The following is a 17,538-nucleotide window of genomic DNA, read 5'->3' as shown; positions in this document are numbered from 1 at the left end:
TGTACCATGGCATCAATACTTAGGCTCTGTAAGTCCTGCTATTTTCCCTCTCCATCTCTTCATTACCCTCATTTTGTCTGTAGTATTGTCTTAGTGTACCCCTCCTTATTCATCCACCAGAGCAGCACCTACCTTGTAACCTGGGCAGAGTGACCGTTGCATGTTATGCAGGCCATATGCCATTGAGTAGATGGCGTTAATGACAAATCCCATCTTAGTGTCCTGTGCATATTGCTGCCGAAGTGACTCTCGCTCTGCAGAGGTGAAGGGGTAGAGTTGGGGGAAATGGACAGTTGGGTTAGTGAGGAACAGTAGGTAGAAAAAAGGCAAACATATCAGAGAAACTCTTAATATCCCCTTTAGGTTTTATGAAAAAACTGTCCCCGCCAAACATCAAAGACCGCTGTCATTCCTCTTCCTCATCAGTTACTTTCCACCTCCGTGTCTCATTTTCTTTCTGTCTCTGTCTGTGTCCTGTTCATTTGTATTTCACGTCCCATTTCATTAGAATACATGAGACACGGGTCCCTTTGATGCTACGCTCACACACTGTTTTGCCTATGAATGGGGGGAAAGGAACAGAGAGAGAAAGACATGGGGGCGGATAGAAGCTGAAAATAAAGGGTGGGTTCACTCACAGCCACACGAGATGGCTGCAGATGAACCGGAAAGCTCTGTGCATCCATGTGGTCTGTGTGTAGGTGTGTGACTGTGTGTTCACACATTCTCTTTGTTTGTTATTTGCATTAACAGCAGCCATTACAAAAACCTATCAAAAGAAATGCAGATTGGTACTGTGGCCTGTTATGCAGACTCAAAACAATATATGTTGTCTGCCAACAATACAGCCTCTCTTTTCTTTCAGTATTCAAGCACAGCTGTAAATTTCTGGTGTTATCCCTTATGTGAGTAAAGGGACTTGACCAATAACAAACCTAATGTAAACTATAGTAACTCTACCATTAAAAATGTTCAAGTGCAATAACGGCAGTCTATTTTTGACTGTATTTCTATTTCTGTCTGTACTTACTGCTGCAGGTGCGGTTGTACTTGCTGTTCTCCTGGGTGTGACCTTTTAGTCGACACTGAAAGCGATGCTGCCAGAACTCTGGAAACCAAGGGTTTCTGTGATTGTTTTCAGGACGAAGTTTAAGGTAGTATTCATCAAACCATTTCACGTCAGCCGACTGGAGCTTGATGGTAATCCCGCCGGCCGCTTCCTTAACATAGCCATCTGTCACATCATACCTGTCCGCCCATCCATCACTGCAGAGATACAAATAAAATGATGACTAGAATTAATTCAGTCCAATTATCTGTGCTCCACTTTTTCACATCCAAACAGGATTTAATTTTTGGGTAACAGATGTCAATAATATGAGAGAAGACCAACGTCAAACATCAAAATCAAAACAGACAAGCAAGAAGGCCCTGCAGGAACACCACAATACTGCACAAAAGCAGAGGAGGAGTTCTTGTAGAGTACAGTATCTCCACATTTGGTGCATTTTTTTTGTGCCAAGACAGCCAAAATGCAGCTCAAGTATGCAAGACTGCAGGAGAAATATTAGGAGAAATGAAAATAATGTCAGTAGTTGATATTATCACAATACTACCACAGAGTTATTTCCCACGATCACTTTGGAGTTTGGACAGTTTTTCATGTCATCTAATTCCATTAAATCACACAGAGAATGGCCATTTCTGCACTGCACAGTTACATCCTGATTGTTTGATTTTAAAATCCAGTGTGGTGGTGTACAGAGGCAAGTCTCACTGCCCAAAAATGTATAAATCTAACTGTATATACATGTGCTATCAAGGAAGCTTCTAATGAATCTTGTACTGGTCCTTTATTTCCCCTCGTAGTTGAGCTCCTGCGTATTTATTTATTTATTTGGCCTTTTTCAGCTTTATTTGTCAGACGCAGTGAGGCGAGGCCAGGAAAGCAGGGGCAGAGAGAGGAGGGGGAAGACATGCAGCAAAGGACTGTGGGTTGGACTCGAACCCAGGCCGGCCGCTCTTAGCCGTACGGCATGTGGCCACCATTTTAGTGCACAGAGCTAAACTGGCGCCAAGCTCCAGTGTTTTTAATGCCGAATAGAACCATGACTGACATCCTCATAGAAACTCCTCCACTATAGGCTTTTGACTTCACCAGATGCTATCCCAACAAATAAACTGCAGTACAGTCTTTTACAGCTTATGTCAGCTTCCCAAATGTGCCCCATCTACTCAGTCTGCATCATTTCATTTTGTTTACTCTCTCCTTCAGTTTTTGTATTGCCTCTAACTTCTCTCCGCTGACTGTTCACAGTAAATGGCTGCTTATGTCTGAGCGTGGTTCAACTGAAGGTCTCTTCCTGTCAAGAGGAAATTCTTATTCTCGCTTTCACTAAGGTGGGAAGAAGGGTCAAATTGTGGGATTGTCTGGGTTTGCTTAAAATCCAAGGTACCTTTTCACAGCAACCGCAGAGGAAAGTGGGCCATTCGAGTTTTATTATATCTTCACAGCTCAAAATACAGGAAACACTTAGGGGTTTGCAGGTTTAGCTTGAGAGGTAAAGCACAGGGTCAGCACTATGTCACTGTAACAAATAAACCCTTTTTCGCACATCCACACGCAGACACTGTAGATGACATTTACTTTGTAAGTTTCCCAGTTCCCTTGCAGGAATGGAAGAAAAGAAAAAAAAATTGAAACAGAGTGATGGGAAATCAAACTAAAGTCAGAGAAACAGAAATAAAAAAAGAGAACTGCCGTGAAAGCTGGCACAAAACCAACGATTATCAGAGAGACAGATGACAGGGAGGCAGGGAAAGCTTATATCATTATGGACAATGTCCAAAAGTCATTTTATTGCTGAGAAATAGACAGAACTAGGATGCACAGACACATAAACACACACGCATGCATACGCCAGCCGGGCTCAGAGACGATCTAGGTCAAATGGAGTATTTTGGCTGCAGCTCAGCAGCAATGCCTCATCAGACACCAGCAAGACGAATATAACTTCCTCACAATGCACATACATAAACTGTGGAGACATATCGCTGCATTTTGCATTTTTTGGAGGAGATTTGGGTTTACTGTTCCTCAAGGAGGAACAGATGGCAAAGTGAGTGTGTCTGTGTGTGTGTGAGAGAGCAAGATAAAGAGAGAGAAGTGGATGTGAATGACAAATCCTCTCTCGTCCTTTCACAACTACACCCAACAAGGCCTCAAGCAAGACAACGATCTTTCTTTCTTCCTTCCTTCCTTCATTCTTCCCTTCTTATTTTTTTCTCTCTCTGAGCCTCCGGAGAACAAAACTCATTTTCTCCAACAGCATTCCTTGCAGTGTCTGTCTGCCATCAAGCGCATTCCCCCTTTTTTTTATTCTCTCTGTTGTTGCTGTCACCTCCTGCCATGTGGCTGTTGTTATAAATCAAGGTAGAAACATTTCTAGATTGCAATCCATTACATTAAACTTACAAATATAAGTGCACAAGGGTGCAATGTGTGGTGTTCTATTGGCATGAAAGGGCTGGGGGTTGATGTGCTTCTATGAGGAAAGCTTGTTAACCTCTTTTAATGCTTTTATTATAGCTCTTCTAGTTATTATTTTGGTTATATGAAATTAACCAGAACAATGGATGTTTGTTTGATGTCCATTTTCATTGAAATATGGTGTTATGGGTTTCATTTAACAAAATAAATGAATAAATAAATGAATCAAACTTCCAGTGACACACAGAATAACCAGCCATGGAATATCTACCAATTTCATACCAGATTGTTGTAAACATCACATTTTAACTCGATTTGAGATCATGTGTCTTTAAAATAACTCCATAAAAAGTGAAAGTCAGTGGAGCTGAATTTTGGCCGCTGACTGCAGTAAATGTTTGTCTATGGTGCCATGCAGAGGATGAGGGATCGATGAACAGCTCCCCTGCGGCATGAAATGAAAGGATTTGGGATATTTATGTGAGATTTTTCCTCCTGGACTTTGTTTAACATAGTGTTGTACTGACATTATGACACACAGCAGGTTCCAAAGCAAGACAGCAAGACAGCAAGAAAGAAAGAAAGAAAGAAAGAAAGAAAGAAAGAAAGAAAGAAAGAAAGAAAGAAGAGACTGACAGGCAGGCGAGTGAAATCACAGAAGTAGAAAGAGACATGCCGAGGTAAACAATCAATGATCATTAATCAGCACCATCTAATCCTCATCTCATCAATGGGTTTCTCCTTTTTTCTCTGACACAGGTTTTTTTTCCCCTCATCTGTCTTTTTTTTCTTGCCTCCTCTCATTATCGCCTCACCTTCAGCTTTCCCTTGAGCCCCTTTGCTCTGCTTTTCTATCCTGTTCTTTTTTATTCTCCGGCTCTGTCACATTCCACTGCAGCCATCTGTAATTATGTGCCTCTCACTCTCTCTTTTTTATGCCTTTTTTGCCTCACCGACTTCATTTTCTTACTTTTCTTTCCATAGATAACGCCCATACTTTCAATACATAATTACTTGTTAATACACAGGCACATTTCTCTCATTATTCTTCATGTTTAGCAATTATACTTTCCTCCTTTCCTTCTTTAACTTGCCACCACTTTGGTAACTTTCCAGGTCACACCTGCAGCTCCCCAAAAAAATTTTGCAACATGCACACTCTTCCATTAATCATCCTCCAATGTTAAGTAATGGACATGGAAACTTGTGGTTAATTATAATTAAGTATGTATTTTAAAGGTTTTTGCGTACAAAACTTACAATGCTCACAAATACTCAATGTCTCCCCCTCCGAGTGCACAGCATGTATCCAGACATGATAGCTAGTCAAACTTCCCCTATGCTTTTGGTAGCATGTCTAGTTTCAGTGCAGCCACTGTTCTTGTTATGCTACCTACCGCCAACCACATGAAACTCACAAATCCCCTATTTCTAAGAGGACGTGCTTCAGCTGTGGGATTAAATCGCTGAAATCAGATGATTCTCTTTTATACACCCCATATTTATAAGCAAGAAAATTTTTAAAGCAGCATTCATGATTGTATGGGGGGTGCATTAATGCCCCTCGGCATAGGTAGCACACCCATTAATGCTGAATGATAAATCCAGGATTTGGGGCAAAGTATGGTGCCATCCAGATGACAACTTTTTTTTTCTTTTAATTTGGCCCAGAAAATACCCGTCCACATTCTCCATGTATTACAAAACAAAAATGGAAAATCTCTGGCTTTCCATACTCCTATGGTTTACTGCAAATGTGCTCTAGCATCTGCTAGCACCAAAATGAGGAAAACTAAAATGTAAAATGAAAAGTTTGCTTGCTTTCAACTATTTTGACGAGTGAACTTGTTTGGTTTAACGCAGTGCTGAGTTCTGTTCTGAATTTCAAATATGAATTTTGAATACTGTAATTCATGAAAACCCTTAAATTTCTTTGCTGTTTTGCATCACACTTTATCCTGAAACTGCTAAACTCATTCTTTCCTCATAAATGTCCTTTTACATACCCAATACTCAATCACATTGCTCGCGTGTTAATAATAGGATAACACAACTTTTCCAGCCTTTCATTGCTCTACCAGCCCAACTTTTGGCTTCACACTCACACTAATGACTGCAGAGGAAAAACAGAAAACAAAGATCTGCAGTGATTTATCAACAAACTTCTAATTGGGCCCTTCAGAAAGCAATATGTTTTGTGAGCTCTCCAGTACAATTGCTGCAAATGATATTTGCTCTGTTCTCTGTCTTGCATAAATAAAATAATAGTTTCTCAGATGGCTAGATGACTCCCACACATTTTGGAAAATGGAAGTTGTCTCCACAAATAACACATTTTCATCCAAATGCCAGATTCCTATTTTTAGTTTTTCACTGAAACATTTTACGGCTGTTCACACGTGCAGTTCACTGTTGTGCTCATGTGCAAACTGTTGTTTCTTTAAACAATATGCAATATCACTTAGCTAATTATTTATTAAGTAGCATTTTTTAATCTGAAAGTAGGGACTATTAATAAAGGACTGAGTTCACATACAGAGCCTGCATTAGACTGCTTTAAGGTGCCTTACATGTGAGATGTGTCACGTTCAATTTTGCTGTGGTGCAGTGATACTTTTGTAACACTGCCTGTTTGGTATCTTGGTGACTTGTTTGTATCAAAGTAGGCTGTAGGCGGAGGCACAGTCGGGTGGAATCTTGGTTCTTTTTCACACTGCAAACTGTAACGTTGTTGTCAAGGACAAGGACATGCTAGAAATAGGTCTTTTTTAAATGACTGTACAGCACCTACATATAATTAATGTGTTAATCTGAATGTTTCAAATACAAATTACTCACAGTCTGCTAAATATTTGTGGATTCCTGATTACTAAGGAGCTGCAGCATGCTAAGAAGCAAACCTGCACATCTTCAACAAGGATATTAGGATCCTTTAACAGAGTGAACTCACTTTGTTCAGGTACAAAGTGCCAGCGATTCATTGCATGGACCACACTGTTCTACAAAGCATGAGAGAAGTTGGTGTGATATGCGATGACTGACACTAGTTTCCAGCACACCCACTGCTAATGTATGGTAATTGATTCATTTCAGTTCCCACCTCATTTGTGAGAGCACAACAGGCAAGCTGCATGCTTCCAATCACAAAACCACCAAAGGTGTGTGAGGTTTGTCATCACTATGTATTTAAAGAAGCTTTGTACTCTTTACTTTCTTGCCAAAAAATGATTAAAGCCTACAGTTTTGAACAAAAACACAAGGATGCACTTGCGATATGCAACTGTACAGGTGACGTCACAAGTCTGTCTGTCTGTCTGTGTCTGACAGACAGACAGATAGACAGATAGTTAAATATATATATTAGTGGTGCAACGGATCACAGTTGATCCATAATCCAAAACTGATCCTACTCCACGGTTCGGCACGCACGTGATCCGAAGATTCGAAAAAGAAGGAAAAAAAGTATGTCTATGGTGTGCGTGGTCAGTCTGTCAAGCGATAGTTATGGCCAGCGCTAGCGGCCCAAGTGGAGGAGCAGAGGAGTTTGCAGCATTTAAGCAGCCCTTTGCTGCCCAGTCCGACTGGGCTAAAGCTATTACAAAAGCTACTGGGTGTTTAGCTGCAGACGGGAGGCCGTATTCCGTTGTGCAAAACAAGGGGTTTAAACTGTGATGAACGTGCTTGAGCCACGCTATGATATCTCGTTCCGCATCCACTTCAGTGACAAGATTGTACCCAGGCATGTATGAGCAGGAAAAGTTTAAAGTTATGGCTGAACTGTCCCAGGCATCTTCTGTTGCCCAACTACAAATGGACCTCCAGGTCAGCGGAAAGCCACGGGACTGTGACCGCTCGTTATATCACAGCGGAGTGGTAGATACAAAGCCCTGTACTGCCCTATATTGCGCCTTAATTTGTTTTTATATAATTGCGTGGAATGAGTCTTGAGTTGAATGTTTTTAATAGGCTAAAAAGACTTAAATAAGTTAATAAGTAAATGTTAAAATGTTGTCTTTTTTTCTTTTTTTTTTGCTGATCCGAAAATTGATCCGATCTGTGAGTTAAAACCGTGATCCGATCCGAACGTGAGATTTTTGATCCATTGCACCACTAATAAATATACAGTATATATATATATATATATATATAAAATTCCCCACTCGCCCCTGTGGGCGGTTTATCCTTCAAGCTTCCAGTCCTCTACCAGAGGCCTGGGAGCTTGAGGGTCCTGCGCAGTATCTTAGCTGTTCCCAGGACTGCGCTCTTCTGGACAGAGATCTCCGATGTTTTTCCCGGGATCTGCTGGAGCCACTCGCCTAGTTTGGGAGTCACAGCACCTAGTGCTCCGATTACCACGGGGACCACCGTCACCTTCACCCTCCACATCCTCTCGAGCTCTTCTCTGAGCCCTTGGTATTTCTCAAGCTTCTCGTGTTCCTTCTTCCTGATGTTGCTGTCATTCGGAACCGCTACATCGATCACTACGGCCGTCTTCTTCTGTTTGTCTACCACCACTATGTCTGGTTGGTTAGAAACCACCATTTTGTCCGTCTGTATCTGGAAGTCCCACAGGATCTTAGCTCGGCCATTCTCCATCACCCTTGGGGGCAGCTCCCATTTTGACATCGGCACTTCCAGGTTATATTCGGCACAGATGTTCCTGTACACTATGCCAGCCACTTGGTTATGGCGTTCCATGTATGCCTTGCCTGCTAGCATCTTGCACCCTGCTGTTATGTGCTGGATTATCTCTGGAGCATCTTTACACAGCCTGCACCTGGGGTCTTGCCTGGTGTGATAGACCCCAGCCCCAATAGATCATTCATATATATATATACACATATATATACACATATATATACACAAAAAAAAAAAAAAAACACAAAAAAACACCCAGCACGCCCCTGCGGGCGGTTTATCCTTCAAGCTCGGGTCCTCTACCAGAGGCCTGGGAGCTTGAGGGTCCTGCGCAGTATCTTAGCTGTTCCCAGGACTGCGCTCTTCTGGACAGAGATCTCCGATGTTATTCCCGGGATCTGCTGGAGCCACTCGCCTAGCTTGGGAGTCACCGCACCTAGTGCTCCGATTACCACGGGGACCACCGTTACCTTCACCCTCCACATCCTCTCGATCTCTTCTCCGAGCCCTTGGTATTTCTCCAGCTTCTCGTGTTCCTTCTTCCTGATATTGCTGTCATTCGGAACCGCTACATCGATCACTACGGCCGTCTTCTTCTGTTTGTCTACCACCACTATGTCCGGTTGGTTAGCCACCACCATTTTGTCCGTCTGTATCTGGAAGTCCCACAGGATCTTAGCTCGGTCATTCTCCACCACCCTTGGGGGCATCTCCCATTTTGACCTCGGGACTTCTAGGTTATACTCGGCACAGATGTTCCTGTACACTATGCCGGCTACTTGGTTATGGCGTTCCATGTATGCCTTGCCTGCTAGCATCTTGCACCCTGCTGTTATGTGCTGGATTGTCTCTGGGGCATCTTTACACAGCCTGCACCTGGGGTCTTGCCTGGTGTGATAGACCCCAGCCTCTATGGATCTTGTACTCAGAGCTTGTTCTTGTGCTGCCATGATTAGTGCCTCTGTGCTGTCTTTCAGTCCAGCTTTGTCCAGCCACTGGTAGGATTTCTGGATATCAGCCACCTCCTCTATCTGCCGGTGGTACATACCGTGCAGGGGCCTGTCCTTCCATGATGGTTCCTCGTCTCCCTCCTCTTTCTTGGGTTTCTGCTGCCTGAGGTATTCACTGAGCACTCGGTCAGTTGGGGCCATCTTCCCAATGTATTCTTGGATGTTCCTTGTCTCATCCTGGACTGTGGTGCTGACACTCACCAGTCCCCGGCCCCCTTCCTTCCGCTTAGCGTACAGCCTCAGGGTGCTGGACTTGGGGTGAAACCCTCCATGCATGGTCAGGAGCTTTCTTGTCTTTATGTCAGTGGCTTCTATCTCCTCCTTTGGCCAGCCTATTACCCCAGCAGGGTACCTGATCACGGGCAGGGCGTATGTGTTGATGGCCCGGATCTTGTTCTTACCATTCAGCTGACTCCTCAGGACTTGCCTGACCCTCTGCAGGTACTTGGTGGTTGCAGCCTTTCTAGCGGCCTCTTCATGGTTCCCATTTGCCTGCGGGATCCCCAGGTACTTGTAACTGTCCTCTATGTCTGCAATGTTGCCTTCTGGTAGTTCAATCCCCTCAGTTCTGACTACCTTCCCTCTGTTCCATAGTCGGTATCCGTAGCCAGTCTTGTTAATGATCTCACTGAGGGGGTTCAGGCCTATGCAGAACAGCAGTGGGGACAGAGCATCTCCTTGGTAGATCCCGCACTTGATGGTAACTTGTGCTATGGGCTTGGAGTTGGCCTCTAGTGTTGTACGCCACATCCCCATTGAGTTCCTGATGAAGGCTCTTAGGGTCCCATTGATCTTGTACAATTCTAGGCATTCCAGTATCCAGCTGTGGGGCATTGAGTCATAGGCCTTCTTGTAATCAATCCAGGCAGTGCACAGGTTGGTCAGTCTGGTCTTGCAGTCTCGGCTGATTGTTCTGTCTACCAGTAGCTGGTGTTTTGCACCTCTGGTATTCTTGCCAATTCCTTTCTGTGTCCCGCTCATGTATTGACCCATGTGCCTGTTCATCTTAGCCGATATGATGCCTGACAGGAGCTTCCATGTAGTACTGAGGCAGGTTATTGGTCGGTAGTTGGAGGGGACCGGTCCCTTCTTGGGGTCCTTGGGGATCAGGACCGTCCGGCCTTCAGTTAGCCATTCCGGGTGTCTCTCGTTAACTAGCAGCTGGTTCATTTGTGCTGCCAGACGCTCGTGGAGTGCAGTCAGCTTCTTCAGCCAGTAGGCGTGAACCATGTCGGGCCCTGGTGCTGTCCAACTCTTCATACTGGAGACCCTTTCTTGGATATCTGCCACTGTGATGGTTACTGGACCCTGTTCAGGGAGGTCGCTGTGGTCTGCCCTCAGATCCACTAGCCACTGAGCATTCCGTTATGGGTTGCATCCTTCTCCCATATGCTCTTCCAGTATTGCTCCGTCTCCAGCCTTGGTGGTGCTGTTCTCTTATTCTTCCCACATATATATATATATATATATATATATATATATATATATATATATATATATATATATATATATATATATATATATATATACATATATATATACATACATATATATATATACATATATATATATACATATATATATATATATATATATATATATATATATATATATATATATATATATGTGTGTGTGTGTGTGTGTGTGTGTGTGTGTGTGTGTGTGTGTGTGAAGAGTAAAAACTGATTATGTGCATACCTGTAGATGTATCTGTAAAAACACAGTAATTGTAAACAGTAGTATCATACATCAGGCTGATCAATCACTCTATTTTTGATCACAATGGCTGTTTTACATGACATCCTCGCTCTGCCTCTCTCCACATGTCTAGGAGCCGAAGGCCGTCGCCATGGTTTCCAGCCCACGCTCAACCTGCCGTCTGTACTTTGCGTCTCATTAGAAGCACACTGGATTTTAAGTGTATGCACACACGCACACGCACACACACTTTTCTATTCACTATTCAATTAACATCAGGCACCCCATCTCTACCAATATTGGAAATGCTATTTGCATAACCGTACAGTATGCCAGTGTTGTAGGCCACTGCACCACCTTAAGCAGAACTTTTAAAAACCAATCCTACATACAGAGGCCTGGGGCAATTGCCTTTCCATTCTGTTCATTCAGAGTATAAATAGAAACTGGAACTCATTTGCAAATTATTATTAATTTTCAGTCGGCTCTTTCTTGGTTATGAAATCTATCTAAGCCAGGCGTTTCCAACTCTTTAAGTTCCAGGCGAGGTCTTCCAGGTGGACCAAGCACAATGAGCAAATGAAAATAAAAAATTTTAATGTATTCCCCCTTGCCATCACACTAACAATCATTCTTATGAAAATAGTCTCATGTGGAAAAGCAATTTACCCTTCCATCGATCAACTTGAAGCCGTCTCTCAGCTGACATAAAGCAGGAGAGAGGGACACACACCCTGTCTAGAGTATGCTAGACAGGGTGCCAGTCTATTACAGGTCAAACACAAAGAGAAACAGACAACCACACTCTCATATCCACATCTACAGTCAATGAAGAATGATCAAAGAACCTATTCTGCATGATTTTGACTGTGGATGGAAACCAGAGAAAACCCATGAAGGCAGACTGAGAACAAGGGGGGCTCAGCTGACCAGGAGGTTCACACCCCAAAACAAACAAAGTAACGTAACACATAATGTTTACGTGAGACAATTTAAATATAGTTCATTCTAAATTATTTGTGTTTCTTTTCCATATGGATATTTACAGAGAAATACAGCACGCACGATCAACAATTATGTAATCCTTGCACCTAGAAAAAACCTGTTTCTACTTGCTGTCTCCATCTGTTGCATCTTGATTTCTCTCAATTCAGCCATTCTTATCTTTTAAATTCAATTCAGTTTTAGATGTGAAAAGATGTGCAAGAAAGACAAGATGATCTGGCCCATTTTGATCCTGAACCATTATCTTTATTAGGTCATTTGAGATACACATATGTCTATTAATCACCCGAAACAGCAATAGTCATTAATTTCTGGTTAGTAATCACAGATTTTAGATGGTTCTTTTGTGATATGGCATCCCTTTTGCCTTCAAAGATTCATCAGGGTGTTGGAAAGATTCCTTTCGTTCCATATTCACATGATAGCGTCACATAGTTGCTACAGATTAATCAGCTGTACTTGCATGATGTGAATCTCCTTATTGGATTAAGATCTTTTGACTGTGGAGGCCAGTTGATTACAATAAACTCACTTTCATGTTAAAAACACCCAGTTTGAGATGATTTAAGCTCTCTGACATGGTGGATTTTATCCCGCTGGAAGCAGCCATCATGATTACACTGTGATCACAATAGAATGAACATAATCAGCAATGATTCTCAATAAGACTGTGGCATTTAAATGGTGATCAATTGGTATTAAGGAGTCCAGGTTGTGCCAAGAAAATATCCAAAACTTTATTAAACCAGCAGAAGCCTGAACTGTTGATACATGGCAGGATGAGTCGATGCTTTCATGCTGTTTATGCCAAACTTTGACCCTCAGAAATGTTTGTCTGCATACCTTGGCTGTAACAAGTGGTTATCTCAGAGACCGTTGCCTTCCTGTCAGCTCAAAGCAGCCTGGCTATTCTCCTCTGACCTCTGAATTCAACAAGGCTTTTTCACTCAGAGAACTGACACTCACTAGATATTTACTCTCTTCAGACAGTTTCTCTGTAAATCCTAGAGATGTGCAGGAAATGCTTACTTGGAGCTTCAGTGGATTGTTTTTACCCAAGCACCGAGCTACTGCGATACGATTGGCTGATTTGATATTTGCATTTACGAACAGACAATAATAATTAGCAAAGATGCCATGAGTGTAAGTCACAGGATTTCACCAGAGCAGAAAGGTGAAATGAAATGCTTAGTGTAGCATGACACAACATGTGTGATGAATGCACTTCTACACTAAACTAGGGCTGCTCAATTAATCAAATTTTAATCTAAATTACGATCTGGGTTTTCAGCAATCATTAAAAATGACTGAGCCGATTATAAGCACCTCCCTCGTGCTTTACTCTCACGCTGCTCTGTGTGGCAAATCGAGCGCACCTCTCTGCGTTTCGAACATGCGTCACAACAATTAAGAGGACCCGAGGAAAGCTCGGAAAGCTAAGCAGAAGTTATTTGGAGAGGAGAGGATAATGGCTGCTGAAGAAAGAATGCACTTCAGCAACTTCAGTGGTGTGGAAACATTATGGGTTCGTGGAGTCAGACGTGGATCAAGTAGACATAGTGTGTAAACTTTGCTACGGTGTCGTAGCTGCACCACAGAGCAACTAAACATAGATGTTTACATTTTTCATTTATTTTTTATATTGCAAACATTTGCACTGTTATCAGTATTTGCACACTATTTTATATTATTTTGACAATCTTTAAAGCCATTATTCAATACTTTGTTATTGTTAAATAAATATCGTCAAATAATCGAGATCTTAATTTCAGTGAAAATAATCGTGATTATCATTTATGCCATAATTGAGCAGCCGTACACTAAACTGTAGGGACTGTACAACTGTACAAACTCACTGAGATATGGTGAAACTGGAAAGGTTTAAAGCTGAAACTATTGTTTCAGGTATCATACAGCCAGGTATCATTGTTTTGGGGTGCAATGATACCTGGCTGTATCATTGCACCCCAAAACATATCTTTGTTAATCACTTCATCCAAATTAAAATGAGTAAATGGAACACAGCATTTGTGATTCCACAACTTTAAATTCATCCATTCTATTGTTTCTTCCTGACTTCAGTTGTGGTTGCAGTTGGTCACGATACAGCTGTGGATGTTTTGCCCAAATTTAATTCCCAGTCTCACTTTATTAATATAGAAATTTGGATATCAGTCCAATCATTGTAGTAAAATTGGTTTAGCTCAGGAAAACAAGGTCAGAGATTTTGGTTTGGCAAAATACTTGAATCTGATCTGAGGTTGTGCTGCCAATAGGTCACTTTAGTAATTAATGTCTGAGTTCAATAATAACATGCTACGCAACCCCAACCCACCCACTCTCTAGCTGCCATGGCAACCTGGCAAAGATTCTAGATGAGCATCTGCTGCTTACAACCATAAAGAGTGCACACACGCATAAAGACAGAAACACACCCACATCAGTGGTCCACCAGCAACATATGACAGCTTTAATTAGCTGGACAGACAAGTCGAGCACGTGACTACACCTAGATACTGTAGATGCTTACAACTGGAAAGTAATTGTAAAACGGAAGCTGGTGGTCCAACATCCGACAGCCTTACATTCACTAATTTTGAAGTAAGAATACAAACAAGGCAGATGTCAAAAGGATCCAAGTCACTGAATTTGGCCGCTTCATCTTTTCAAAATGCTGCTGCTATTGTAGCTGAAGGCTCCCCATGCACAATAACACAGCAACAAGTGTCAATTTCTGTCAGTACACACAGCAATCTGAGACTTTTCAACCAAACAGGAAAATCACAAAAGTAGCAGCTATGTCTCTCACATCAAGTTTTAAGTGTGAGGACTTAAATTGCGGATGCAAGATAGCTGTAATTTCCCCACAGAGGTATAGTTTTGACTCCACCATTATTATTGGTATGATTTATAAGAAGAAAGCAAACAAACAAAGAGGCATGGAGTCGAATGGGAGTTTAACCAACAAAGCCTGCATGTGCTTGGAAAAGGCTGGGGAAAGAGAGAGATTGGTTCAGTGACGCTGTGCCGGTGTGTTGTAGAAAAAAAGGAAAAAAAAGAGCTTAGCCTGAAGGTGAAGCTGCTAATTTACTCATCAATCTACATTAATAACCTGACCTAAAAACTTTGGGTCACTATGGATAGAATAAGAAAAGAACAATAAGCTTCCCATTTTAGACTCTGTCTTATAGAGGGGACAAGAAGTCCAGTCATTTGCGAAGGGCTCAGAGGAGGAACACTGCTCCTCTATGTTGAATAGAGCCAGTAGAGGTGGTTCAGGAGTCAGACTAGGCTGGCTCCTCGATGCCTGCTAAATGAGGTGTTTCAGACACGTCTCACTTGGAGGAGAGCCTGGGGTACACCCAGGGTTCGCTGGGGAGATGACGTCCCTTGGCTGGTCTTTCTGATGACTTCAACTGAAAGCGGTAGCCACTCCTGAGCTGTGCCGGCTCATCTGTTAATGGCCTCAGCCAAACGGAGGTCAAGGTTCACAGTTACAACAGCAAAACTCATTAAGCCAAATGTCAGAACTGTCTCACACATAGACACAGCGGCGCTAAAGTCTGAGCGTGTGTGTGTGTGTGTGTGTGTTTATGTGTTTGAGACAAAGAGAAAGATGCGAGGCCAGTCTCCATGTGTGTGCCCAACTGTGTAATTTTGAGACTGATCGGACCACTTTACACGCCCATCATTCAATAACACACACACACACGCACACGCACACACACACACACACACACACACCTGCTTATCTTGGCAGCAGGTTCACTTTTACTCATCTATTGATGCCACACTTCATTACCCTCTGTCTCTGTTTCTTTGACACTCTTTTGCCTCTCATCTTTTCCTGTTTGCCTTTTTTACTACATGTGGACTTTCAACTTATCCTAATCTTATACTGTAGCACTACAATTTATTTATTTTTCTCACATTTCCATTTTATTCTACTCTCTCAGTTGATAGCATTTGTATTTTTTTTACAAGAATAAAACTTAAATTGAGAGATTATTCCCAATATTTTTCTAGAAGAAGCAATTAAGTAATGCCTGATACAGATACAAGCACATGCACAAAAGATTCATATTCATAAACAAAAGAAAAATATATAGACTCCATTTGCATTTGCAGACAATGGTCACAGCTTTATATATTATGTTATTGACAGTGTATAATTAGTTACCTTTGATATCTACAAAGCACCAAAGGCATATAGATTTTTGCAACATTATTTTTCCCTTGATTTGATGTGTGACACAGCAACATATTCCCTCAATGCATTCAAGTAAGACTGTGTTCATGAGAACGAGACATGGAGACAGACAACCTGGACATATAACGCCTCAATTGTTGCTTTTACAGAGGAAAAGAGAAAAACAAAAAACCTGAAAGTGATGTTCAGACAGCCCATTTGGCTCACTCTCATTCATTCTGGACTGACACACTGCAGCCACTATAGCTCAGAGAAGGTCATTTGGACAGAAGGAGAAGTGATGAAACAAACCAAAAGCACTTTCATAATGGAGAAAAATGAATGTTTAAATCTGTTACTGCAGTACGACAGTATCATCCATTTTCCAGCATGTTAACGTCCACAATACCACTGACCATCTGGACCTATTGAAACTTACTCCAATACTGTTTGTCACCGAGTTGCTGTCCTTAGAAATAAAACAACACGCAATTAGGAAGAAATGTTTTGATCGTGTTGCAAAAACCCAGCACACAAGGTCAAACCACTGCTGCACCACACAAAATCCACCACTACGAGTTTGTGTATTTTTGATCAGTGTATCCCCGGTGACAACTAAATCTCAAACCATCTAATGCAACAAATGTGTGCAGAATAAACATGAAAAAACAAAATTCAAATGACAGCTCACATTTGCATTTACACTCAAAAATAATAATAACAGAAACACCACCAAGCTCTTTTGTTGTGTGATTATAACAAAAGGTTTCTCAAATTTGCTTTGATTTAATTTACTTGACTTTAACTGTGCTGCAGAGTGCAAATACAAATTTAAGTAGACAATGTACTTCAGTTTAAATACTGGCAGACATTCTATATACCTACTTTAATTTCTTCATTTTAGTTTTATTTAAATTATGACTCTACTAATGCCCTAAATTCTTAGAAATATTCTGCTGAACTCTTGAGATTAAGTACAGTGTGTGTGTGTGTGTGTGTGTGTGTGTGTGTGTGTGTGTGTGTGTGTGTGTGTGTGCGTGTGTGTGTGTGTGTGTGTGTAAGGACCAACACATCATCATAATTACAATTTGAATATTTAAATCTGGATTCAACTGTGGTCTCTGTCCACATATGTACAGATTTTAACTGTAATTCATCCTGCTAGTTTAAGTCTGACTTCATTATCTATTGCTGGGTCCAAAGGCTGGTTCACTTCCCAAAATTAAACAAACTCAGGCTCCACTTAGACTTGGTATAGATTCTTTCAGTTTCATTAAAATGATCAGTGTGGCTGTTCTCTCCCCAGTGTTGCAATTAAGTTTAAAGTCCAGGAATCCATGAAAAAGAGAGGAAGTTAGCAAGCAAGTTTCCAACTAAATATGAAATACCATGTTCTAACTGAAAGATTTTAAGTACAATACGCTGCTATAACTTTGGATGTGAACAAAAATGGAAAACTATATAGGGAATAGCTTACATATAAAAGAAACAGAGCAATGACTAGGTTA

The 17,538-nt window shown here is 41.6% G+C and overlaps 2 protein-coding genes across 3 annotated transcripts in view; both read right to left on the bottom strand.

The window, feature by feature from the left end:
• grm5b (glutamate receptor, metabotropic 5b) overlaps positions 1–17,538 on the bottom strand; it is a 100,015-nt gene that overhangs the window by 31,099 nt on the left and 51,378 nt on the right. For both annotated transcript variants that reach the window (XM_086261357.1, XM_086261358.1), the window contains exons 7-8: positions 1,031–1,266; positions 133–254 (exon numbers count right to left, since the gene is read on the bottom strand). In XM_086261357.1, coding sequence (XP_086117483.1) covers positions 133–254; positions 1,031–1,266 — 358 coding nt within the window. The remainder of the gene's footprint in view (positions 1–132; positions 255–1,030; positions 1,267–17,538) is intronic.
• LOC147314433 (uncharacterized) lies at positions 8,428–9,414 on the bottom strand. Its single transcript, XM_086261360.1, has one exon. It carries the CDS (start codon positions 9,412–9,414, stop codon positions 8,428–8,430), a length of 987 nt encoding a protein of 328 aa, XP_086117486.1.

Source organism: Aulonocara sp. 'chitande type north' Nkhata Bay, linkage group LG14, assembly GCF_057382095.1.
Source record: "Aulonocara sp. 'chitande type north' Nkhata Bay isolate Kocher_YH1m ecotype deep benthic linkage group LG14, A_spYH_male_GT1.1, whole genome shotgun sequence".
NCBI classification, from domain to species: Eukaryota; Metazoa; Chordata; class Actinopteri; order Cichliformes; family Cichlidae; genus Aulonocara; species Aulonocara sp. 'chitande type north' Nkhata Bay.
The sequence above is the reverse complement of the archived record's forward strand: the minus strand, read 5'-3'. Positions and strand labels throughout refer to the sequence as shown.